Source organism: Corella eumyota, chromosome 2 (genome assembly GCF_963082875.1).
Source record: "Corella eumyota chromosome 2, kaCorEumy4.1, whole genome shotgun sequence".
In the NCBI taxonomy this organism is placed as follows: Eukaryota; Metazoa; Chordata; class Ascidiacea; order Phlebobranchia; family Corellidae; genus Corella; species Corella eumyota.
In genome coordinates this window covers 2,315,832-2,341,416 of record NC_137491.1, presented here as the reverse complement: position 1 = coordinate 2,341,416, position 25,585 = coordinate 2,315,832, and the positions used below count along the sequence as shown (strand labels likewise).

The following is a 25,585-nucleotide window of genomic DNA, read 5'->3' as shown; positions in this document are numbered from 1 at the left end:
TAACATTGTCTATTTTTAATTTTTTAGTGACGAAATAAATATACTGACATTAAATGTTGGACATAGCTTGTGTTTTTATATAAAAAAGTACCTCAGACATAAGCTCAGCAGCTTTAATCCCTTGTTGTACAATTGGATGATCTTTGCTGTCCATGGTTTGAAATCCACGATAACTGTCAATTACTTCTTTGCGTTGTTTCTTGTAGTGAAGCTAGATAATCAAAAAACAACATTTTAAAACATATAGTTTCTTTATAATCTACAGTAGAAAACTCTTTGTAAAATATAATGTATTTTAACCAGTAGAAAACCTATTAAAATGCTAAAATTAACAGGTTATAAATTTAATTAAACTTTGTCTTTTACTTTTGGGGATATTAAAGTTTGTAAGATGAAACAATACATTGTTTATTTTGTTAGTGACATTTTATCATATATATATAAAAGTTTGTTTAATTAAATGGTCTTACGTCACTGGCATTTATTGCTGATTCTTTTGCTCTGTTTAAGTCAGGAGTATCGGCAGGCATAGTGTAATGATGAACCATTTTTTCATTTTCTTTAGAATATTCGCTCTAAATACACAACAGATAAAATAGAACACTCACAAAAACAAAATGTAAAATACAACATGTTAAATAATAGAACATTTAGTTTTGCTTATTTATATAAATTATTGCCTAATTATAGATAGTTTATTTATAATTTACCTTGCTAGCAAGCTTGGAGTTGTCTTTAGCCTTTACGTAGTCTGGGTAAAACTCAATACCGGATGCACTAACACCTTTTCCTTTCAAATTAGCTAAATATTCCTTTCTGTATTGCATTTCTGAGTTAATGGGTGTTGTAACAAGAGCACGTGCTATTTGAATCACATCAGCATTAATGTTGTATTTGTCTAAAGTTTTCTTTGCATCATCAGTATACTTTTTCTAAGAAAACAATTTGATTTTGTGAAGGTTTTGATAATTAATGTCGTTATTTAAAAAAGTTGCATTACAATTTTTCTTATAAAAAAGTATTAGGTAGAATAAAGTAACAGTTGCGATTCCTTTTTTTTTACTTACATTGTTCATTAAATGTTTCATTTCTTTTAAATGAGCTTGATCAATAGAATCAGCAATTGGAGTATGCGTTAAGTCTTCTGCACCTTTCTTGTAATTTTTCTACAAAAGAATAATTTTTTTATTTTAGTTGACTTGAATACAATAAAAACACTAAGCATACTAATTACAAATAAACAAAAATTAAAATTGATTTACAGATATTGCAAACAAAGTATTTTAATATTATGTAAAACACTTACGTCCATTAAAGCAGTTTGTTGTGCCTTTGACTGTTCATAACTATCAGTGTTAACTGGATTGAATCTGTTTAAAGATTTCTCTTTCTTGTGTTTCTCAGTGTATTTTACCTGTAATACATTTGTAATATAGAATAAATATAGAATTAATTCTTAATAATTTGAGTTTATAAAATACATGTGAAAATGAATAACATTAAAAGGAAATATTGTAAATCAGCCAAATAAAATTAAACTTAATTTTTAACAAATAAGTATTTTTTGGATTTATTTTATTTTAAATATAAACTTACATCGCTTTGAACTTCACCACTTTTGGTTGCAGCTTCATATCCAGGAGTAAGATGTACAGGAAAATAAATCATATCTCTTCCATCCATGTAATCTTCCTTATATTTCTTATCAGACATAAGTTCAGCAGCCTTGATTCCTTGTTGTACAATTGGATGATCTTTGCTGTCCATTGTTTGAAATCCCTTGTAGTTGTCAATCACTTCTTTGCGTTGTTTTTTGTAAATATGCTGAAAGGATATACAAAAAGTATAAATTTGCTAGCTATAAATTTTCTATTTTATTTAATATAGAGTATGTATTTACTATAAAAAAAAGTCAATAATATATTATAAAAATTAATGGAGTAAAAAGTTTGCGTTTTCTTTAAAAGTTAATATGTTTTGTTGAATTTTTAATTTTTAATTAATTAAAATATATACGCTTTAAACCTATATTTTATATTCAAAATATTAAAATTATGTAGTTTAAAATAGTATTGTGGTTTTAGTTAAATAACAATATGTCTTTTAACTTTATACTTACATCGCTGGCATTTTTAGCAGCTTCCTTGGCTCTATTTAGTTCAGGTGTATCCAAGGGAATTGTAAAATGATGTCTCATCTCTTCTCCAGTCTTAGTATATTCAGCTCTGCTTGTGTTTTTAGACACATTGCGCGCATGGATATATTCTGGATATGAGTTGACTAGATCAGAAGGTGCTGTGCCCTTGATGTTTTTGTTGTAATCTTTAAGATATTGATTTCTTGATTGAAGTTGAGTAACACATACTGCATGAGTAATTTCCTGATTATAAAACAAAAGATATTGTTAAAAAATATAAAGATTTGCTGATAAAATTGAACAAAAAAATTTAATGTAGTGTTTTGACAATATATCTAAACCTTTCACATATTAGTAGATTTTAAAAGAAAAACATTTTTTCATAAAACATCAATAACTAACATTAAATTTAAATGATAATGAAATTTATACCGGCAACTCAACGTTAAGATGATATTTTTGGAGCAAATCTTTTGCAGTTTTTTGGTATTCTGATGGTTTTAATGGTTTTAAAGTTTTTGCAATTTGCATTTCAGGAGTTTCTTCTACGGCTGAAAATTTAACATCTTTGCCAGACGCTTTGTACAGGTCCTGAAATAATTTGAAGATTTAAATTTAAAATATTTAAAAAATCTAAATGATCTACTGGTTTTAAATAATTTTAATTTAATACTAAGGTTAAACAATGCATGGCAGTTATAGTACTAATACTTACATTGTTTAGAAGACCTTGATTGTTTTTAACAGTTTGGTACTGGTCTGTGATAGTTGGATCAAATCTGACATCTCCTTTCATTTTGTTGTATCCTTCTTTATATTTTAACTACAAATAAAAAGCATTTAATGTTTTAAAAATACAATAATGTACTAAAAACCAATTGGTTTGTTACAATTTTTGTTTTTAGTCAGTAACAAGCTACTACATTTATTTAACAATAACTGCAAAATTTTTTCACATTTTACATACACAAAATGTAAAAATACTTACTTCACTCTGGAATTGGCCAGCCTTAGTAGCAGCTTCATAACCAGGTGTTAAATGAACTGGGTAGTAGATAATGTTCCTATCTACCATGTAGTCTTCAATGTACTTGTGCTAAGAATATATCATTAATATCTATGTAATATAATACTTAATAACTTTTGCTTTGTATTAAATATCGTTTGTCATTTTAAATATATTTTGTTATAAATGCTTACATGGGAAATAAGTTCAGCAGATTTTATTCCTTGTTGAACAACTGGATGGTTATTACTGTCCATGGTTTGAAATCCTCTATATTTGTCAATCGTTTCTTTGCGCTGTTTTCTATATTCAGCCTGCAAAATATCACGAAATTGTATGATACATATTATATTGCATTCTATTAGTGTAAAAATATTTTAAAGATTGTTATACAAATTATATTTATTTGTAATTAAAATAAGAAAGCTAAGAGTTTCTTTTTAAAATTTAGTCGTATTAACCAAGATAGTTATCTTAATAAATTTTTTTAGGATTTACGCACATTACGCAAGATTTAACAAATAACTATTCATACAATAAAATATCTTAAAATAAAATATATTTCTAAATTTTTTACTAACATCGCTAGCGTTTTTAGCACACTCTTTTGCTCTAATAAACTCAGGATAATCAAGTGGTATATTATGATGGTGCATCATCTTGTCAGCTTCCTTTACATATTCACTCTGTAAAAAAAGGAAACAAAAGTGTCAATAAATAAAAAGTAACTATTATTTACATTATTTGTATAAAAAATATTTAAGGTAATTTAGTTTCGTACAAACCACACATGAGGTCGTGGGTTCAATCCCCACTGATCTCATGCTGTAGCGCCCTTGAGTAAGGCGTTATAAAAGCGCCCTTGAGTAAGGCGTTTTAATCAGCAGCTTAATTATCGGGCAATTAAATCTATAACATCCTAAACTGCCACAGCAACTTAAGACTGGATCGGTGTAACTTAATGTTACTCTATGTTTAAGTCGCACATTTGACTTTCCCACATCGAGGATAAAGATATATACAAAAAAAAACTCAAACTTATTTACAGATAATTTGTTATATGTTTAAGCAATTTTCCTAACACATAATCTGTTTTTTCTCACCTTGCTATTCATCTTTGAAACTTGTCTTGCAAGCTCATATTCAGGATGTGCGATTGTGATATCATGAGGAGCTTTTCCTAATATTTCTTTCTTAAATTTTTTGGTGTACAAGGGTCCAGAAGATATCTGTGAAGTATTCCAACAAATAGTTAATAGCCTACATGCATTTATTTCTTTAGTAATGTTTAACATGATTATGTTTCTGTGATTTTTTTCTTAATAATATTATGTATAAACGTAAAAATAAAAGAATACCTTGCTAGCTTCTAGTGCATGAGCTAGTTTCTGATCAGTTAGATCCACATTGTATATATCTAGCCTTTTCTTTGCCTCCTTAGTATATGTAGCCTGACTAAGAAGACCCTTTACAAGATTGGAAGCCTCCATCTCCGGTGTAACTGGAATTGCAGTGAAGTTTCGGGGGTATTCACCTTTGTAGATATGCTAAAAATGTATATAAAAAAAGTAAGTGTAACAAAATGTTTTTAACCAAAACCAACGGTTTTAAAAATGCATAATTGTGTATAAATGTAGTGAATTAGAACATTTTGTAATAGTTTGGCTACATAATGCAAAACAATATTAACTTTTTTTTTCAAACCCACATTTGTAGATAGATTAAAAGTTTAGAATAAGAGAGATTAAAAGTTTAAAATAATTACATAGTATACTATGTTAACTGTATTGATCTTTTAAAAACATAAAAAATAAACAATGGTTTTAACTTACGTCTCTTAAAACATCCAGATTTTTCTTCCCAATATAACTTTCAGTATCAGTAAACTGATAATTATTTTTTGCACCTTCCTGGTTATGTTTCATCTTGTATGATGTCTAGTATTAAATATATAAATAAAATAATAACATAAATGTGTTATAAAAAATATAAAAGAATTTCTTAACTTATGTTTAGATAATGTGTGGTAAAAGATGCATTTTTTCATTAAAAAATTAAGAAAAATTGCCTACCTCACTTTGTATTTCTCCTGCTTTCATTGCACTCTCATAACCTGGAGTCAAATGTACAGGGTAGTAAATAATATCCTTATCTGCCATGTAATCTTCCTTGTATTTCTTATCAGACATCAGCTCAGCAGCTTTAATTCCTTGTTGTACAATTGGATGGTCATTACTGTCCATGGTTTGAAAACCTCTGTACTTGTCAATCACTTCTTTGCGTTGTTTTCTATATTCAGCCTGTAAAATTTTAAAATTAATTAGATAAAACAGTTTGCTTTTAATATTAATTTTTTAAAGTTTTAAATTGAAGCAATTTTTTGTTTTCGCTTTCTTAATTACAAATTTTTTTAAATGCTTACATCACTGGCGTTCTTAGCATTTTGTTTAGCTCTGACAAACTCAGGATAATCAAGCGGCAAGTTGTGAGTATGCATCATTTTCTCAGCATCTTTCCAATAAAGTGCCTGACATAAAAACAAATTATTAAGTTTAAAATTTTAGTAAAACTTTTATCTTGACAAATATAACTAACATTATTACAGATCAAGCTTTATTTAAATTTGAGTTGAAAGTGTAGTATAAAAAAATAAATAATGTAAAAAGTTTTTTATTAACCTTGCTTGTTAATTTCGAAACATTTCTTGCATGATCATATTCAGGATAAGATAAGGCCAAATCAGAAGGAGCAGTACCAATTACATTCTTTCTAAAATCTTTAGTGTAGAGTTGTTTGTCGGCTAACTTTTGAACTGATAAAGCCTGAGAAATTGCTTGCATGGCTGTAAAAGGAAATAGAATTTATAAAAAAATGTAAAGCGAATTAATTTAAAAAATATATTTACGTTTTTTTACATTTGTAAGTAATCATTAAGTACAATTAAAAAAAGCTATTTTAAGTATTTTTTTTCATACATGTATCTAGATTATATTCTTTCATCTTTCTCTTTGCATCTTCACCATAGATCTTGTTACTAAGCAAGGGTCTTAATGACTTAGAGATTGCCATCTCAGGTGTTTCCTTAATTTGAGCTGGATTCTTTCCTTTGGAAGCTTCATATGCTTCATGGTATTTTTTCTAAATTTTAGATGTTTTTAGAAAATGAATATCCTATTTTAAACTATGTAATTCCTTAAGCTTGTTTATAGATTTAAAATTATTTTTCGATAGTTAAATAATATAGGAAAAATAGTTGAAAAAAATCTTTAAAACAAATCTAACTTACATCGGAGACTAAATCTGAAACATCTTTATTTGTTTTATAAGTTTCAGTGTGCGTCATATTAAACTTGTTTGATGCCTTGGTCTTTTCATGATCTTTGGTATAAGCAATCTATAAATAAAATACACCGTTTTATAAGTTTTACTAATCAAGAGCAAACATTTTTTTATCTTATAAATTACTTTTTACTTTTTTATCTTATAATAATTTTTTCTAATTGTATTTTATTCTCAAATTTGTGTTAGTTTATTTTTGTTCATTGAGAAATTTCGTATTTTTACTAATTTTTATTAGCAATAGTTGTTTATTTTATTAATTTAGAATATTTAATAAAGTTTTAAAACAAACATTTTATCAAGCTATAAACATTAAATATGTACTTACATTACTTGTGGCCTTGCTTGCTAAAGCAGATTCATACCCAGGTGTTATATGAGCTGGAAAGTAAATCATTTGTTTGTCGTATTCCCAGTCCTCTCTGTAGGCTTTCTAAAAATTTACAGCATTTTTTTTAAAACACCTATTTTTTTAAATTTTTGTTACCTAAAATTGAACAATTGGTGAAAAGACAAATTCTTACATCAGACATAAGCTCAGCAGCCTTAATTCCTTGTTGTACAATTGGATGATCTTTGCTATCCATGGTTTGAAATCCCTTGTAGTTGTCAATTACCTCCTTGCGTTGTTTTTGATAATGACGCTAAAAATTTAATTAATTTGCAATTAGTTTTATGTGGAAATGATTAAACATAACCATTACTAAGAAACGATTGATTCACCAATTTTTTTTCTACTTACATCACTGGCATTAATTGCAGTTCGCTTTGCTCTCACAAATTCAGGATAATCAAGTGGCAAGTTATGAGTGTGCATTAACTTTTCTGCTTCTTTTTGGTACTCAGCCTAAATATTAATGAATCATTGTTAAATAAAAAGCGATTTTAAAATTTAAGAACAATAATATTTAAAAAATAATAGTGTGCATTCAGTTATAGTATACAAAAGTGTGTTTCTAATGAATTTATTTTCAGTTTTTAAAAAGTTTAGTTTTTTGAATAAATTGATACTATAAAATAAAATTCTTCTTACCCTGCTGTTTTGTTTGGTTACTTGTCTAAGTAGATCATATTCTGGATAAGCTTTAGCAATATCAGCTGGTGCTTTACCCAAAACATTTTTCTTAAAGTCCTTAACATAACCAAGCTGTGATGCTGTTTTTGTTGCACCAAGAGCATGAGAAATACCTTGTGTTGATGCTGAAAGTAAAAAGAAGTGTTAATACCAAATATTTTGAATGGTGTTAAAGTAACTAAAGCAAATGTTTTTTGTCTATATTATTAAAGTCACTGCAGCACAAATTTTTTTTTCTATATCAATAAAGTGACAGCAGCACATATTTTTGTTTATCTTATTTTACTTGAGTCTAAGTTGTACTGCTGCATGATCTTCTTGGAGTCTTGTGTGTAAGCTTTCTCACTCAGTAATGGTCTCAATGACTTAGAAAGCGTCATTTCAGGTGTTTCTTCAAGTGAATGTAAACCTTTACCACGATTTTCTACATGAGCTTCAGTGTATTTTTGCTAGAAAAAATATTTGTTAATTTAAAAAACAATAATTTCTAGAGTTAATTTTTATATAGAGCTTACATTTAAAAAAGCTATTTAATGGATATATTTATTTCAAAAAAATAACTTACGTCTGACACTAAGTCTAGTAGTTGTTTAGCGGTCTGATACTGCTCAGTTTCAGTAAAGGTGAAATTGTTTTTCGCTTTTGTAAGTTTTCCATCTTTTGTGTACTCAGCCTAAATCATATCAAAATTAAACCATATTTATAATTAATTTAATTTAAAGTTTAACGTTAATTTTGCAAAAGATTTTTTTAAAACTGAATTATTTTTAAAGGGTTACCTGGCTTTGAAACTTGCTTGCATCCAAAGCTTGCTCATAACCTGGAGTAATGTGAACTGGATAATAAACCAAAGGTTTGATGTATTCCCAATCTTCTTTGTACAGTTTCTAAAAGTTTAAAAATTAAATTTACTTTAATATAAACAATAAATTGGCAATAATATTAATAAAGAAAAAATATTACTAAGCCTTCTAACATATATTCAATTATAAACACTTACTCTAAATTAAAATTGGGCTATTTTTTTAATTTGTAAGAAACTACTGTATATGTTATTCTACTTACATCAGACATTAATTCAGCAGCTTTAATTCCATGTTGTACAATTGGATGATCATGACTATCCATGGTTTGAAAACCACGATAACTGTCAATCACTTCTTTACGTTGTTTTTGGTAGTGTCGCTAAACATGAATATATATACACATCAATACATACATTTAAACTAGTCCTTATATTTTGTTAATTTAAAATTAACATAAAAGTTCACAAATTTATTTTTAAGTTGTAAAGATTTTAGTTAAGCTAACTTACATCACTGGCATTAATTGCAGTTCGTTTAGCTCTGACAAACTCAGGATAATCGAGTGGCAAGTTGTGAGTATGCATCAGCTTTTCTGCTTCTTTTTGATACTCAGCCTGTGTAAAAGTTTAACCAAATTATTAAAACCATATTTACTATGATAAAACGTTTTCAAAATGTAATTTAACAGCAAATTGGCCTAGTATTTAAAAATAATAACAATACCTTGCTATTTTGTTTAGTAACTTGTCTAAGTAGATCATATTCTGGGTAAGCCTTTGCAATATCAGCGGGAGCTTTACCCAACATGTTTTTATCGTAATCAGCTTTGTACACTTTGCCAGATGACATCTTTTGTACATTAACAGCTGTTGAAAGTTCTTGAAGATCTGTAAAACCGTACATAAATTAAAGTAGATATAATCAAAAGTGTTTTAAAACAGGCATTCAGCTAAAATTATCAAAACAGCAAAGCATTTGATTAAAAACTTGATTTAAAAATGTTGTCAAAACTAAAATATCTTCCTAACTTACCAGGTCCAACGTTAACATTCTTTTGCATTTCCTTTGCATTAACAGTGTATTGTTTCTTGCTTTGGATTGGTCTGAGTTCTTTAGATAAAACCATCTCATGAGTCTCACTCACATTCGTTTGGTTTTTGCCCTTGTTTTTCTCATATTCTTCTTTGTATTTTACCTATTAAAATAAAGTATAATAAAAAAACACTGCTTTTTAATAACATTAAATTTAAAAGCTTTATTCTCTACAATGCTTTTATTCTTGGAAAGAAAAAAAATCTATTTAACTATGTTCTTTTTTATGTTTTGAACTTTTGTGTTTTATATTAATATTGTTTAAAGAAGCAATAAGATATTCCAAAACAAACTTAGAACTAAAAATATAATAATTTATAGAAATTTAAATGTTTTACTCACCTCAGATTTAGTTTTGTCATTTTCTTGCATTGATTTGTAGTTCTCAGTGCTTGTGACATCAAAGTTGTTTTTATCTTTGTTCTTCTCAAAGTTTTCTTTGTATTGAATCTGCAATTAAAACATAAAAGTTAAGGTTTGTTTAAATAAATGGTCTACTATTTAAATAACTTAAGGTAGCATAAAAACTTAGTAAAGACAATGTACTTACATCACTCTGTACTTTCTTAACATCAGCTGATGCTTCATACCCAGGTGTAATATGAACTGGATAATAAATCATTTGTTTGTCATATTCCCAATCTTCTACATAAGCAGCCTAAAAGCAATATAGTAATTTAAAAGTTATAACAAGTTATTAAAGTACTTTGGTTTTCTTTAAATACTATAACCGGCAGCGTGGTGTAGTGGTAACAACACTTGCTACACCACACATGAGGTCGTGGGTTTAATTCCCAGTACTCCCATATTGTAGTGCCCTTGAGTAAGGTGCTAAAAAGCAGTATAAACTCCTGCTGAGCCAGCACTTAATCAGCAGCATGATTATCGGGCAATTATAATTTATAATATCCCAAACTGCCACAGGCAACTCAAGACTGGGTCAGAGTAACTGAAGTTACTGTATGTTAAAGTTGCGCATTCGACTTTCCCACAACGAATATAAAAATATATACAAAAAAATAAATAAATAAAAATAAACCTATAACTTTACTTGCCTAGATTAAGGCCCATATGTGTGATAACAAAAAACAAAATAAATACCCTAACATAAAAATCTCACAAAATTTACCTTAGATGCAAGAGCAGCAGCTTTAATTCCTTGTTGTACAATTGGATGATCATTGCTGTCCATATTCTGAAACCCTTTGTAATTGTCAATCACTTCTTGCCGTTGTTTTTGGTAGTGACGCTGTAATAAAAGTAAAAACATATATAAAATTTTTTAGTTTGTTTTTAAAACTTTGTATTTTTGTTTAAACTTACGTCACTGGCATTAATTGCAGTTCGTTTAGCTCTTACAAATTCAGGATAATCAAGTGGCAAGTTGTGAGTATGCATAGATTTCTCGGCTTCCTTTTGATACTCAGCCTAAAAATTAAAAGATTATAATATGTAAAGTGATATGTAGATAAGACTCTTGTTCAAATCAAGTTTGCCAAATGTTTAAATATTAAAAAGTATAAATTGTATAATTTAAAAAACAGAAAAATAAATAATATCAAAGCAACTGATTTATTATTGTTTACTAACTTTAAATAAGGTATAGTATTACTTAAATAAAAGCAAAATCTAAATTGTTACCCTGCTGTTTTGTTTAGTAACTTGTCTAAGTAGATCATATTCTGGGTAAGCTTTTGCAATATCAGCAGGAGCTTTACCCAACATGTTTTTATCGTAATCAGCTTTGTACACTTTGCCAGATGACATCTTCTGTACATTAACAGCTGTTGAAAGCTCTTGAAGATCTGTAGAAAAATATATCTTTAGATATACACAGAAATATGTAGTTACAGCACTTTAATTTACCTTTAAATAACTTGAACATATTAAGTATAATAGTTAATGTCAAAAATTCTTCTATAAACTTGACTTTATTTACAAATAAAACTTTTTAAAAAGTACCTGATCCAACATTGACATTCTTTTGCATCTCCTTTGCATTTACTGTGTATTGTTTCTTGCTTTGAATTGGTCTGAGTTCTTTGGATAAAACCATCTCATGGGTCTCACTAACATTGGTTTGGTTTTTGCCTTTGTTTTTCTCATATTCTTCTTTGTACTTGACCTTTATTTAATTTATTAAAAAATGTTTAAAGGTATGTATCATACATGTATATAAAATCTTAATTTAATTAAGTGTTGTCATTATGTTGGTTTTTGCCATCTTAATTAAGATTGTTTGTTAGCGTTATCTACCTCAGATTTAGTTTTGTCATTTTCTTGCATTGATTTATAGTTCTCCGTACTTGTTACATCAAAGTTGTTTTTGTCTTTACTTTTTTCAAAGTTTTCCTTGTATTGAATCTAAAAAATTCAAAGATTGTGAAATTGATATAAATGGATTGCCAAAATGAACAATTTTTTTTTAAATAGGAGAATAAAATATACTTTCATTTAAACTTAAGTGTTATAAAAATTTATTTGTTGGATAAGAAGACAATATTCACTTACATCACTTTGTACTTTCTTGACATCAGCAGATGCTTCATACCCAGGTGTAATATGAACTGGATAATAAATCATTTGTTTGTCATATTCCCAATCTTCAGTATATGCAGTCTGTAAAACAATAATAAAAGTTTTATACCAAACAAATAAGCATCAATTCCTAAATCTGGTAATTTAATAAAAATATATTAATAAACCATACCTTGAATCACGCTGAACAAAAATTACAGAGTAAAATTTATTAAACACATGAAACAATATTTAACATATATTTAAATATACCCTAATAGTTGCTTTACTAAATTTATAATCATCTTATATTTGTAAAAGTAACCTTGGATGCAAGTTCAGCAGCTTTAATTCCTTGTTGTACAATTGGATGATCATTACTATCCATGGTTTGAAAACCCTTGTAGTTGTCGATTACTTCTTGTCGTTGTTTTTGGTAGTGACGCTAAAAACAAATTAAGAATAATAATTTATGATTAATGCAAACATTAAAAAAATTATTACAGAAATATTAAATATATTCCATTCACACAACATAGCCAATAAATAAATCATTTAAACTTACATCACTGGCATTAATTGCAGTTCGTTTAGCTCTGACAAACTCAGGATAATCAAGTGGCAAGTTGTGAGTGTGCATCAGCTTTTCTGCCTCTTTTTGGTACTCAGCCTAAAGAATAAATAAGCAGTGTATTGTATAGCAATGTAGCCTTCACAAATACAGTCTATAACTTAATAATTAGCAATCTTTAGATTATTTTAACATAGGCCCAACCTAACGCTACCAAATTAAACTATAAATTAAATATAAACAAAAAGTTAACAGTATTCTTTAATTTATAATCACCTTGCTGTTTTGTTTGGTGACTTGTCTAAGAAGATCATATTCTGGGTAAGCCTTTGCAATATCAGCAGGAGCTTTACCCAACATGTTTTTATCGTAATCAGCTTTGTACACTTTGCCAGATGACATCTTCTGTACATTAACAGCAGTTGAAAGCTCTTGAAGATCTGTAAAAAAAATTTACAAAAAACTTAATTAATATATTTTAATATTTACATTACGCTTAAAAAAACTACGTGAAAGGTTTGTTCATACTAAGTTTAAAATTTATTTTGTTATGCTAAACAAGCTTAAAATTAAAGAAAACATTTACATAAATTAATATGAGACTTTATACAAAATAAAAATTTCTTTATAAAAATTGTTTTTAAATTACCTGATCCAACATTGACATTCTTTTGCATCTCCTTTGCATTTACGGTATATTGTTTTTTGCTCTGGATAGGTCTAAGTTCTTTGGATAAAACCATTTCATGTGTTTCACTAACATTGGTTTGGTTTTTGCCCTTATTTTTCTCATATTCCTCCTTGTATTTTACCTACAATTAAACAATATTAGTAAGAAATACAGTAACTTAATACAAAAAAATTTTATCTAAATACATATGACTGTAAGTAGTAACAGATTTTGTTATATGTCGCTATCTAATTTTAATTATTTCTAAATAAATCCCACCTCCGATTTTGTTTTGTTATTTTCTTGCATTGATTTGTAGTTCTCAGTGCTTGTGACATCAAAGTTGTTTTTATCTTTGCTTTTCTCAAAGTTTTCCTTGTATTGAATCTTAAAATTAAAGCATAAATAAATTAATTCCTATTATTTTATTTAGTTAAAGTTTACCAAAGCTTGTTTTCTAGATGTTGCTGCTATATTAAATTACTTATTTTTTGTAAAGGTGTTAAACCAAATATATTTTTTTAAACTTACATCACTTTGTACTTTCTTGACATCAGCAGATGCTTCATACCCAGGTGTAATATGAACTGGGTAATAAATCATTTGTTTGTCGTATTCCCAATCTTCTACGTATGCGGTCTAAAAATTAACAAAATAAATTAAAAAAAAATAATATTACCATAGCAGATAAGCTTAATACAATAATAGAATTTTATTAGCACATTTATTGGTGTTGTAAAAATGATTAAAAGGAAAGAAATACAACAAAAGTAAAACTACCTTTAGAGGGCATTGCTTTAAACAAATATAAATTATTTTAAGTGCTAATTGTAGTTTAATTTTTTTAACACAAATGTAATTTATTAAATAAACTTTACTTTTGCTATTAAATAAGTACTGTCACCTTAGAAGCAAGCTCAGCAGCTTTAATTCCTTGTTGTACAATTGGATGATCATTACTGTCCATAGTTTGAAAACCTTTGTAGTTATCAATCACTTCTTGTTTTTGTTTTTGATAGTGACGCTAACATAAAAATATTATTACTTTGTTAACAATAAAGTAAGTTCATTAGTAGATAATGTATAAAACAATTGCTAGAAGTCGAATGAAAGTATATGTCTTTATTCATGCTAATTTTAAAAATCTATATATTATACAAGTCTTTTAGAAACTAGGTTGTGTTATCTTACATCACTGGCATTAATTGCAGTTCGTTTAGCTCTGACAAACTCAGGATAATCAAGTGGCAAGTTGTGAGTGTGCATCAGTTTTTCAGCTTCTTTTTGATATTCAGCCTAATAAAAATTAAAACATAGATATTGAATTTTGAATCTTTTTATAGTTGTTAAGCATTATAGCACAATGCCTATAGAAATTTTAGTATAAGCTAATCACTGAAGAAATAACATGAAACTTTTGGATAATAAATACCTTGCTATTTTGTTTGGTAACTTGTCTAAGCAGATCATATTCTGGGTAAGCCTTTGCAATATCAGCGGGAGCTTTACCCAACATGTTTTTATCGTAATCAGCTTTGTACACTTTGCCAGATGACATCTTCTGTACATTAACTGCTGTTGACAGCTCTTGAAGATCTGAACACAACAATTAGTTGATAAACATAGTCGTCAGTATTAAAAAATTATAAATTTATTTTAAATGTAATCACAGTAACGCTTTTTAGATTCTGCCTCACTATAACTTTTACCTGATCCAACATTGACATTCTTTTGCATTTCCTTTGCATTTACAGTGTATTGTTTTTTGCTGTGAATTGGTCTTAGTTCTTTGGATAAAACCATCTCATGAGTCTCACTAACATTGGTTTGATTTTTGCCCTTGTTTTTCTCATATTCTTCTTTGTATTTAACCTACAAAAATGTTGGTTTAATTCAGAAATCTACTAAAAAACTTATTTTAATAAAGAAAATAGAGTAACTTAATACCAGGACCTTAGTCATTTTCATGTAAATTACTAAACTTTAATAAAATAAAATTCAAAAGAGAAAATTTTAACCTATTAACCCACCTCAGATTTAGTTTTGTCATTTTCTTGCATTGATTTGTAGTTCTCAGTGCTTGTGACATCAAAGTTGTTTTTATCTTTGCTTTTCTCAAAGTTTTCTTTGTATTGAATCTGTGATTAATTTATATAAATTTTTATAGTACTAAAATATATAGTTTAACTTTACTAAATCTAATTTTCTAAAACTTACATCACTTTGTACTTTCTTGACATCAGCTGATGCTTCATACCCAGGTGTAATATGAACCGGATAATAAATCATTTGTTTGTCATATTCCCAATCCTCAGTATATGCAGTCTAAAAATTAGTATAACACTTTTTAATTAATATCTACAGACAATTAAATAATGTTAGTGTTCAAATTATAAATTTCTTTATGTCATGTGAGACAAAATGCAAACAAAAAATTTAACACTAGAATTTATAATGCACCATTTGAATTTGATTAAACAAGTTTAACAATGTTAGGTATAAAACATTTTAAAATGTTATATAATTTTAAAAGCTACCTTGGATGCAAGCTCAGCAGCTTTAATTCCTTGTTGTACAATTGGATGATCATTGCTGTCCATGGTTTGAAATCCCTTGTAGTTGTCAATTACTTCTTGTCTTTGTTTTTGATAATGACGCTAAAATAAAATAAATAAAAAAATTATAATTCTTTTATTGTTAAAACTTTGTATTTTTGTTTAAACTTACATCACTGGCATTAATTGCAGTTTGTTTAGCTCTGACAAACTCAGGATAATCAAGTGGCAAGTTGTGAGTGTGCATCAGTTTTTCAGCTTCTTTTTGATATTCAGCCTAATAATAAAAATATATCGAATAAATATAAATAGGTTAAATTACTTTCAATAAAAAGACATGCAGTAACATTACTTGGTAATTATGAATTGTTATTTATAATCAATACAATAATATATACCACCAATGTTATCTTAGTAAACAACAAACTTACTATTTACCAAGTTAAAAATTAAACTAAATTCATCATATAAACACTTACAGAGCTTGCCATGTTTCCAACTTTTCTATGCAACTCGTATTCAGGGTAAGCAACAGCAGGATCAACTGGACCCTTGCCCACTAAGTTTTTCTTGTAGTCCTCGGTGTATTGTAGTTTTGAAGCTAGTTGCTGAGATGAGACAGCTGATTTAATCTCTTGACCATCTTGAACAAATTTGAAACACATTTAGTTTTTAAAACAAATAACATTACAAATTAATATGTATAATAAAACAAATGTATTTTAACTTTGGAATTGTAATAACATTATTTCAATACCAGTTTAAAATTTTTTAAAGTTAATAAGATAATAAAGCTGATAAATGCTGTAACCAACCTGATCCAACATTGACATTCTTTTGCATCTCCTTTGCATTTACAGTATATTGTTTTTTGCTTTGGATTGGTCTGAGTTCTTTAGATAAAACCATCTCATGAGTTTCACTAACATTGGTTTGATTTTTGCCTTTATTTTTTTCATATTCTTCTTTGTATTTCAGCTGGTTAAAAAAACAAAGTTATTTGACAATATATTTATGTAGGTCCAACTTTAAATTAAATTAAACAACGCAATAAAATTTAATTACATTTTTTCATATAGCATTCCACAAATGTAAGTTAATTAGTAAATTTAACGATAAGTCTTACATTTGAAGCTGTATCATGAAGTTGTTTTAATTCTTTGTATTGTTCTGTATCAGTTGGTTGAAATCTGTTCTTATCCTTCGTTGCATCAAATTCTTTCTTGTATGTAACCTGAGAGAAGAAGAACCAATTTCAAAAAACAAGATGCACCAAGTTAAAAAGAAATAGATTGTCATTACTGTTATTGAAGCCTATGTGTTTAGGAAACTTACATTGCTCTGTACTTTCTTGACATCAGCAGATGCTTCATACCCAGGTGTAATATGAACTGGGAAGCAAACCATTTGTTTGTCGTATTCCCAATCTTCATGGTAAGCTTTCTGAAAAAAAAAAATTAAAGTTATAAAGCACAATAATCAAAGATATATTTAAGATAAAAACTTAAAGTTTGTTTGCATAGTGTAATATAACAACCTAGTTCAACAACTTAAAAAAAACAACTAAAAATATTTATATGTTATTAGAGTGAAGAAATGTTAATAGAGCTAGACAATCCTAGGTTTAAAAATAATGCAAGGTTTTTTTTTGTTATCTACCCCTGAGTTAAGTTCTGAGGCTTTATTAGCTTGAAGAACAACTGGATGATCTTTTGTTTCCATAGTTTGAAATCCTCGATAATTATCAATTACTTCTTGCTTCTGCTTTTTGTATTCAACCTGTTGAAAATGTAATTAATTATATTTCTGTGTTGCAAAGTGTTAATATTTGATTAATTTATAAATCTAAACATCAGTTACAATACTCTTTTTTAATTTTTTAAAAGTTTAGTGTGTTTAAGCAGTGTTAATAAATCATTGTGTAGCTTACATTACTAGCAATCTGTGCAGCAGCTTTAGGTTGAGTAAACTGGGGACAGTCAACTGGTAGTTGATTGCTACGTTGTAAAACTGCTGCTTCCTTGGTGTAGTCAGGCTAAAAAAATTAAAATTTTATAATACTCATACAATAAAAGTGTTTCTTTTTATAGATGAAATGTATTATGAAAATCATATTGATCAAATCTTTAAAAATATTAGGCTAAAAATACTTAACTATTTTTATTTACTCAAAAACCTACTGAGCTTTTTAGTTGGGTCATCTTCTTATGCAAGTCATGTTCAGGGTAAGCAGTTGTTGGGTTGTTTGGTGGTTTTCCAACCATGTTAATCTTGTAATCAGTCTTGTATGCGTTTAACGAAGACTGTTTTTGTGAATCAATAGCATGAGATATTTCTTGCACATCTAAAATAATTTTAATTTAAAAAAAAAATTTTTTTGTAAGATAATTTAATTGGTGATACTAACTTAAAGTTGCCTTTAAATAAAACTATCCTTTAAATAAATAGTTTTTGAACAAACCAAAGTAACCATTTTTTACAATTTATGTTACAATTATAAAAGTAATAAAACATTATCTGCTGATATTAATTTAATACAAAAAACTAAATAACCTGATCCAACGTTGACATTCTTATGCATTTCCTTTGACTTCTCGGTGTATTGTTTTTTACTATAAATTGGTTTTAACCCCTTAGATAAAACCATTTCTGGGGTTTCAGGTACTTGGGATAGCTGGCCTTGATTCTTGCGATATTGTTCTTTGTATTTTAACTAAAAAAATACAAATTATAAACAAATGATTTACATACAAAAGTATTGTGACAATATATGGTACAGCTTTAAACACGATTACTTACATCAGTTACACTGTTTTTCATGTCACCATACTTCTGAGTATCAGTAACATCATATCGATTTTTGGACTTCAATTTTTCAAACTCTTGTTTGTAAGAAGCCTGCAGAAAATAACATACATTATTATTAAACACTTGTATTGTAATTAGTATTCAAGGATAAAAAAGTTGTTTTACATTTACTGAATTACAACAAAAAGTGTAACCTGTTCTTTTAAATGAAGCCAACTGAGTTAAATTTCAAATAGAATACAATAATTTAAGACTAAATTTTAGGTAAATTACTTACATCACTTTGTACTTTCTTCACTCCAGCAGATGCTTCATACCCAGGGGTAATATGAACTGGATAATAAATCATTTGTTTGTCGTATTCCCAATCCTCAACGTATGATTTCTGGAAAACAGTAAAAAATTTAAAAAAATTGAGTATTAAGTAACTACCTTTCTAAATAGAAAACAAATTTTAAAATCTTTTCATACAGTAAGTTTTTTTTAACACTGCTGTTACAAAATTTTAACATTTAAGTTACTTACGTTATCAGATAAAGCAGCAGCAATGTTAGCTCTTTGTACAATTGGATGCAAACTTGGATCTAACTTCTGGTAGCCTTGAAAATCAGCAATTGCCTTTGCTTTTTGCTTCACATACTTGTTCTGTATAAATTTAAAAAAAAATGATTCTTCAAGTATTTCAAACTTAGCAACTTTATATAAAATAGCCAAATAATAATATATAGTAAACATATAAAACAAAAGATTGCATTGTGTAAAGTTAAACATAAATTTATTTCATTGTGTAAAATATAAGATTAGTAAATATAATAAAACTTACGTAGCTAGAGTTGGATGCAGTCTTAGCTCGAATAAAGTCCGGAGTGTCAGTTGTCATCGTGTAATTCATCTTAGCCTTGTCTGCTTCTTTTCGATAAGCAATCTAGAATAATTTAATTTATGTTAATAAATTGAATGTGATTATTATTTAATAAATTTTTAAGTTTTTAATAAAAATAACCCGGCAGTGTGGTGTAGTGGTAAAAACACTTGGTACACCACCCATGAGGTCTTGGGTTCAATCCCCACTGATCCCATGCTGTAGCACCCTTGAGTAAGGCACTATAAACGGTATGAACTCCGGCTGAGCCAGCACTTAATTAGCAGAATAATAATCGAAAAATTATTATCTATAATATCCCAAATTGCCACAGGCAACTCAAGACTGGGTAAGAGTAACTAATGTTACTCTATGTTTAAGTCAGACATTCGACTTTTCCACATCGAGGATTAATGTTTATACAAAAAAATAAAGCTTTTTTAAAAAAACTTGATAATTATAAGAAGGGTATATAAACAATAAGTAAAAGAAAGATCAAAATTTCAAATTAACATCAGTTTAAGAGAAAGTTAATAAATATCCAACTTACATTGCTTGCAAAGCCTCCAGCCTTTCTAGCTTGTTGTAACTGAGGGTAGTTAACAATATCAGCAGGTCCAGATTTTCCAACACATTCAGATTTATAGTCAGCTTTGTACCATTTTTCTGATGTCATCTTAGCTGTCTAAAAGAAGTACAAATTTTTTTAGTTGTATCTCAAATATTTAAAAACTAAAACCCCTTTTTATATTATAGAAGTATTATCTTATTACTATAAAGTAAATAAACGTAAAAAAATATTACTATAAAGTAAATAAACGTAAAATTTTTTTTGTATGTGCGACTTAAACATGAAGTAACATCAACATGGAGTTTCAGATGCACGACTTAAACATGGGGTAACATCAGTTACTCCGACCCAGTCTTAAGTTGTCTGTGACAGTTTAGGATATTATAGATTATAATTGCCCAGTAATTATGCTGCTGAATAAGTGCTGGTTCAGCAGGAGTTCATACCGTTTATAGCACCTTACTCAAGGGCGCTACAGCATGAGATAAGTGGGCATTGAACCCACGACCTTATGTATGGTGTAGCAAGTGTTCTCACCACTACATCATGCTGTTGGCATATAACATTATATAACAGCTTTACTGGTTAAAGTAAATTATTGTTTCATGTTTAAATGAATAAATATTATGTTAACTTCAATAAACTATCAAAACACAAGATAAATTAAAACAGTTACCTCGACAGCTTGTGCAATGAGTGGAATAGGAACAACCAAGTGATATTTTTCCCACAGTTTTCTAGCATAAGCAGTATAGGAATTCTTTTCAAAAATAAAACAAATATTTATTTCTATGTTAATTATTACAGTAGTTAAAAACCAACTATAATAATCAATTTACAATTTAGATTGAATAATAAGTTATAATTTAATAAAAAAAATATATTCACCCAGTTGGTAAAGTTGTTCAAGGCTTTAAACCTGATCATATCAGTAGTGAACGGCACTGGAGTATATTTGTGTTTGTTTTTTTCATAACCTTCCTTATACTCCTTCTGTATATACATAAAATAATATTAAGATATAGATATTAAATAAAATGTATATATCTGTTGTTTATAGTAATCTACTTTGTTACTTTAATAAAACTGGAATAAAATTAGTGAAATTAGGTATTAAAAACATCGTTAAAAACTAAAATATTTTTAGATATTACAACGTTATATGCAACAACGGTATATTTTTTTTCAGTTCTAAAATATACATAAAACGCATCAATGAATACAAAACGTAAGTAATGCTTTTAATATAGTAAAAGTTTTAACTTACACTGCTCGTATATTTCAAGTTGTCCTGAATAGTTTTGTAAAGATTCGTCTTGGTCGGATCGAAATGAACATTCTCCAATGTCTTGGACAAATCTTCTTTATAAACGTTCTATAAATACAAAACGTAAAACTAACCTAATTCAAAAATTAAATGGGAAAATCGATGTAAAGCAGTTTTAGATTTATAAATTAATTTTCTTAAAAAATATAACATAACTTGATAGATTATTATTTAAAAGTGTAACTACAAACTTCAGGTTTGTTTATTTAAAATGCCTTGAAACACATTTTATAAAACGCAACATATTTATAGTAACGCTTGTAGCTATTTTACAGCAATAAGACTACGTAAATAAATCGCTTAATAAACATATAAATAAGTACAAAAAATTAGTTACAAATGTGCCGAACTTTGCCTTAAAAAATGTTACTCTTGTTTTTTTATCTAGCATTTTTAAATATGTTTTTTATTTTGTTAACAGCAATTAGTAAACTAAAGTTACCGCGCTTGCGTTCCGTTGAGCCGAAGTCATTGCGTCATATCCTTTGGTGAGTGTGGCGGGAAAACAGATCACACCTTTGTCGTATTCCCATTCCTCCTTGTATGCTTTCTATAGAAATAATAAAGAAATTGTTTTAGACAGCTGCAATGTAGTTTTATTTAACGTTGTATGGGGCGATAATAAGATACGATCCATTTTTACCAATCAAAGAGTAACATGGTGTAGTGGCAAGAACACTTGTTACAACACACATGAGGTCGTGGATTCAATGCCCACTGCTCTCAAGCTGTAGCGCACTTGAGTAAGGCGCTATAAACATTGTGAACTCCTCCTGAGCCAGCACTTAATCAGCAGCATAATTACTGGGCAATTATAATCTATAATATCCTAAACTGCCACAGGCAACTCAAGAATGGGTCGGAGTAACTGTTGTTACTCTATGTTTAAGTCGCGCATTCGACTTTCCCACATTGAGGATAAAGATAAATACTAAAAAAATACTGGTAGCGTGAAAAGATAGGAATAATACAGTTCTTTAAAATTTCGGTATTAATAAAAATGTTTTAACAAGCTTACGTCTGACAAAATTGCTGCCTTCTCGCTTCGTTTAGCTTCTGGTGAATCTTTGTATTCAAGTTTCTGAAATCCTTTGAATTTTTCACGAACATCTTCCAAGCCTTTACGATAGACATTCTAACAAATAGTAAATAAATTAAATTTAAAATTTACATTTATTTTTAGTAGAATTTCTTGATACGGTTGTATTTAAATATAAGTTTTAAATAGTAATTTTAAATCATTAAATAACAAAAAAGTAAATAAAGTAAAATAAAAACTCACCAAAAAACTCCATGCTTTTCATAAACGTGCAAAAGATGAAAAAAGGAAGCCGTAATAAATTGAAAAGGTTCGCGAAAAAATAACAAATTAAAATGTGCAATGATAATATAATTTTATGCGAACATTAAACAAATATACACAAAGAAAAACCACACAAAATATTAAATACATAAAAAGGACAAAAATGAAGCATAAAGCAACACTACAAAATTAAAATACAAACAAAATATAAAACAGAGCTCTTTAAACTTGACTTGAAAGTAAACTTAAAGCGCATAACGTAAAGTATCTGACTGTAAACCTACCTTACTCGCCAGCATTCCTGCTTTCTTAGCCACCTGAACCTCAGGTAAGTTAGGAAGACAAACGTCGAGGTTGTATTTGCCTTGTAAGCGCTTCATGTCTCGTTGGTACTCAAACTAAAAAAATAAAATTTTATTTTATAATCTGTTGAATGTTGATAAACAATATAAGACATCACAGCCTAGACACAAAATAACGAGTAAAATGATTTCGATAATTTTTTATCGGAAAAGGCCTATCCATAAACGCCGGTCTTAAGGGCAAATAATGTGGCATTGGTGCGGCCTAAACCCTAAATTAAGGTTTACGGAAAATCATAAACGGGTACCTGGCTTTGAGTTTGCGACATCTTGAGAGCATGTTTCATTTGTGGAGTCATGAAAGCAACATTTCTCTGTTTATTGTCCGCCATCGACGTTTGCTCTTGTGACGTCATACCCATACTGCTGGTGACATTTATTACCTAAATATAATATTTAATGGAAAAAATTAAATAAAAGATTAATCAAAATAAATAAAAAACAGACAAAAAAAATTAAGGAATGAAAAAATGAATTTATTGTAACTTTAAAATATTTCGTAGTTTATGTTTTTTTTATCTTAGACTGTATATCAGTTTTACGGTAGCTTTTATTGGTATTCTGCGACTAAATATATTCGCTTAAGCTTAAGCCAGTTTTAACTGTTTTAACTGATCTCTAACTAGATTGTTTTTTCTATATTTGCAACTAATTCTAAGATAAACTGCAATAAACCTAAATGCTAGTTTTTAATGTTTTTTTGCTTCGATGAAATTTAAATCACGATTTAGATGAAATCTTATAAAAAGGAAACTTGAACGGAGTTTGTCGATATGAAATGAAAATGAACAAAGGTGGTGACATTTCATGACGTATGGCACACCTCGGTCATGGTGTCATCACTCAGGTACGAGCCCCACTCTTCCCCCTCCCCAACAACTGTCGAGTCATCGTTGACTTCGGAGACCAAATATTGCTGAGTCACTGATACGTCATCAGGTATACCCGATTGTGAATCAGCATTTTCTGAGTTAATTTCTTGAAAAGCAACATTACCGACTTGACCGTTGCTAGACGTGACGTCATTTTTTGTTACGTCATCATATTTATCTTTAGTTCGGTCGTCGTTTTTAGTATTTGTGACGTCATAAGACTTTTTGTTTTTGGATGTTTGGAGTGGTTTCCTATCTGGATTGTCGACACTGCGACCTTTTTTGACCAAAAACTTTTTCTTTTTCGGGGGTTTTTCGCGTTTTTTAGATTTTGGTTTCTAACAATTTAAAAGAATAGCTAATATTCCAAAAAGATAGTTTAACAAATTTAAGTACAAACACCTTCTTACAGACAATTTTGTTTAAATGTAATGGCACTTTAAAGTAATTATTAATATGTTAACCATACTTATAATAATCCTAAATTTTAACTTTGGATTTGATTTTTTTATGAAAAAAATCTTGCATTAAACGCAAAAAAAAACAATTTGTAATGCAATAAAAAATTATATTAAGTCAAAAAAATATATTCCACTTTCTTATTTTTTTAAATAAAAAAGTTTTTTTATTTTAAGTAAAAAATTAAACATTCTACCTCTTCCTGTTGTTCAACTATTTCGTATTGTTGAACTGATTCCGACATTTTAATTTAAATTCGACAAAAACGAAATTTAAACAAATATAACTTGAACAAAAATTGGATTTATATCTAAAATAAAAAAGCAATTTATAAACTTTAATATTTTTGTAAAATTTTAGCATTTGTTATCGAATTAAAACATCGATTTTTAGTTATTAAACTGGCAGCGTGGTGTAGTAGTAAGAACATTTGCTACACTACACATGAGGTCTTGGGTTCAATCCCCACTGATCTCATGCTGTAGCGCCCTTAAGTAAGGCGCTATAAACGATATGAACTTCTGCTGGAGCCAACTTAATCAGCAGTATAATTATCGGACAATTATAATCTATAATATCCCAAACTGCTAAAGGCAACTCGAGGCTTGGTCGGAGTAACTGATGGTACTCTATGTTTAAGTCGCGCATTCAACTTTCCCACATCGAGGATAAAGATATATACAAAAAAAACGCTAATTAATATGTTAACCGTAATCACAAAGTTGGGTGGTTTTACTTTTTACTAGGAATATATTGCTATTAACCTTTAACAAATATTAAATTACCTGTTTTATATTTTTTCTTGTTTTTTTAGAGATTAATATAAATCCAATTAATTGTCCGTTAATTTTCCACAATTTTAATACAACTTTAAATTTAAACACAGTAACCTACATTCATGCCTTAATAAAAGAATAATAACATTCCAATAGTCATTTAACTTAAACTTGTACGTTACAATTAATATAAAAATTGACAATTTTTATTTAAATATTTTACTTCTAAAATTATTACAAAAACGAATAATTGTGGTAATTTAAATTAATATTTCTTTATAATTTAAATCAAAAATGCTAACATCTACAATACCCATTACCTTATTTACCCCATTTTAAAATACCTTATCTAATATATAACCTTACTATTCTTCTTTAAAAACATTTACCTTAAATAATTCAAATATCCGATATGCCTTTACACATATAAGCCTAGCATTCCATATAGCGTATAACACGAACCCCCAAAGGCCTGTT

The 25,585-nt window shown here is 28.2% G+C and overlaps 1 protein-coding gene across 2 annotated transcripts in view; it reads right to left on the bottom strand.

Annotated features, from left to right (window-relative positions):
• Positions 1–25,234, bottom strand: part of LOC145742152 (uncharacterized) — a 49,020-nt gene extending 23,786 nt beyond the window's left edge. For both annotated transcript variants that reach the window (XM_082559920.1, XM_082559921.1), the window contains exons 1-76: positions 25,118–25,234; positions 24,529–24,642; positions 23,825–24,211; positions 23,250–23,384; positions 22,924–23,037; positions 22,355–22,471; positions 21,779–21,886; positions 21,277–21,384; positions 20,898–21,002; positions 20,686–20,769; positions 19,989–20,123; positions 19,400–19,501; positions 19,102–19,221; positions 18,854–18,961; positions 18,568–18,666; positions 18,322–18,481; positions 17,949–18,112; positions 17,699–17,803; positions 17,428–17,547; positions 17,104–17,211; positions 16,895–17,002; positions 16,584–16,746; positions 16,248–16,411; positions 15,941–16,045; positions 15,751–15,870; positions 15,431–15,538; positions 15,244–15,351; positions 14,923–15,085; positions 14,646–14,809; positions 14,405–14,509; positions 14,118–14,237; positions 13,745–13,852; positions 13,493–13,600; positions 13,193–13,355; positions 12,820–12,983; positions 12,538–12,642; positions 12,298–12,417; positions 11,967–12,074; positions 11,712–11,819; positions 11,418–11,580; positions 11,097–11,260; positions 10,779–10,883; positions 10,585–10,704; positions 10,006–10,113; positions 9,798–9,905; positions 9,396–9,558; positions 9,087–9,250; positions 8,873–8,977; positions 8,623–8,742; positions 8,337–8,444; positions 8,123–8,230; positions 7,844–8,006; positions 7,516–7,682; positions 7,225–7,329; positions 7,007–7,126; positions 6,811–6,915; positions 6,430–6,537; positions 6,119–6,281; positions 5,822–5,985; positions 5,566–5,670; positions 5,216–5,443; positions 4,976–5,080; positions 4,502–4,690; positions 4,247–4,372; positions 3,725–3,829; positions 3,338–3,457; positions 3,126–3,233; positions 2,853–2,960; positions 2,570–2,728; positions 2,120–2,380; positions 1,597–1,824; positions 1,307–1,414; positions 1,068–1,166; positions 711–932; positions 471–575; positions 92–211 (exon numbers count right to left, since the gene is read on the bottom strand). In XM_082559920.1, coding sequence (XP_082416046.1) covers positions 92–211; positions 471–575; positions 711–932; positions 1,068–1,166; positions 1,307–1,414; positions 1,597–1,824; positions 2,120–2,380; positions 2,570–2,728; positions 2,853–2,960; positions 3,126–3,233; positions 3,338–3,457; positions 3,725–3,829; positions 4,247–4,372; positions 4,502–4,690; positions 4,976–5,080; positions 5,216–5,443; positions 5,566–5,670; positions 5,822–5,985; positions 6,119–6,281; positions 6,430–6,537; positions 6,811–6,915; positions 7,007–7,126; positions 7,225–7,329; positions 7,516–7,682; positions 7,844–8,006; positions 8,123–8,230; positions 8,337–8,444; positions 8,623–8,742; positions 8,873–8,977; positions 9,087–9,250; positions 9,396–9,558; positions 9,798–9,905; positions 10,006–10,113; positions 10,585–10,704; positions 10,779–10,883; positions 11,097–11,260; positions 11,418–11,580; positions 11,712–11,819; positions 11,967–12,074; positions 12,298–12,417; positions 12,538–12,642; positions 12,820–12,983; positions 13,193–13,355; positions 13,493–13,600; positions 13,745–13,852; positions 14,118–14,237; positions 14,405–14,509; positions 14,646–14,809; positions 14,923–15,085; positions 15,244–15,351; positions 15,431–15,538; positions 15,751–15,870; positions 15,941–16,045; positions 16,248–16,411; positions 16,584–16,746; positions 16,895–17,002; positions 17,104–17,211; positions 17,428–17,547; positions 17,699–17,803; positions 17,949–18,112; positions 18,322–18,481; positions 18,568–18,666; positions 18,854–18,961; positions 19,102–19,221; positions 19,400–19,501; positions 19,989–20,123; positions 20,686–20,769; positions 20,898–21,002; positions 21,277–21,384; positions 21,779–21,886; positions 22,355–22,471; positions 22,924–23,037; positions 23,250–23,384; positions 23,825–24,211; positions 24,529–24,576 — 9,966 coding nt within the window. In that variant the 5' untranslated portion in view covers positions 24,577–24,642; positions 25,118–25,234. The remainder of the gene's footprint in view (positions 1–91; positions 212–470; positions 576–710; positions 933–1,067; positions 1,167–1,306; positions 1,415–1,596; positions 1,825–2,119; positions 2,381–2,569; positions 2,729–2,852; positions 2,961–3,125; positions 3,234–3,337; positions 3,458–3,724; positions 3,830–4,246; positions 4,373–4,501; positions 4,691–4,975; positions 5,081–5,215; positions 5,444–5,565; positions 5,671–5,821; positions 5,986–6,118; positions 6,282–6,429; positions 6,538–6,810; positions 6,916–7,006; positions 7,127–7,224; positions 7,330–7,515; positions 7,683–7,843; positions 8,007–8,122; positions 8,231–8,336; positions 8,445–8,622; positions 8,743–8,872; positions 8,978–9,086; positions 9,251–9,395; positions 9,559–9,797; positions 9,906–10,005; positions 10,114–10,584; positions 10,705–10,778; positions 10,884–11,096; positions 11,261–11,417; positions 11,581–11,711; positions 11,820–11,966; positions 12,075–12,297; positions 12,418–12,537; positions 12,643–12,819; positions 12,984–13,192; positions 13,356–13,492; positions 13,601–13,744; positions 13,853–14,117; positions 14,238–14,404; positions 14,510–14,645; positions 14,810–14,922; positions 15,086–15,243; positions 15,352–15,430; positions 15,539–15,750; positions 15,871–15,940; positions 16,046–16,247; positions 16,412–16,583; positions 16,747–16,894; positions 17,003–17,103; positions 17,212–17,427; positions 17,548–17,698; positions 17,804–17,948; positions 18,113–18,321; positions 18,482–18,567; positions 18,667–18,853; positions 18,962–19,101; positions 19,222–19,399; positions 19,502–19,988; positions 20,124–20,685; positions 20,770–20,897; positions 21,003–21,276; positions 21,385–21,778; positions 21,887–22,354; positions 22,472–22,923; positions 23,038–23,249; positions 23,385–23,824; positions 24,212–24,528; positions 24,643–25,117) is intronic.
• Between the last annotated feature and the right edge of the window lie 351 nt (positions 25,235–25,585).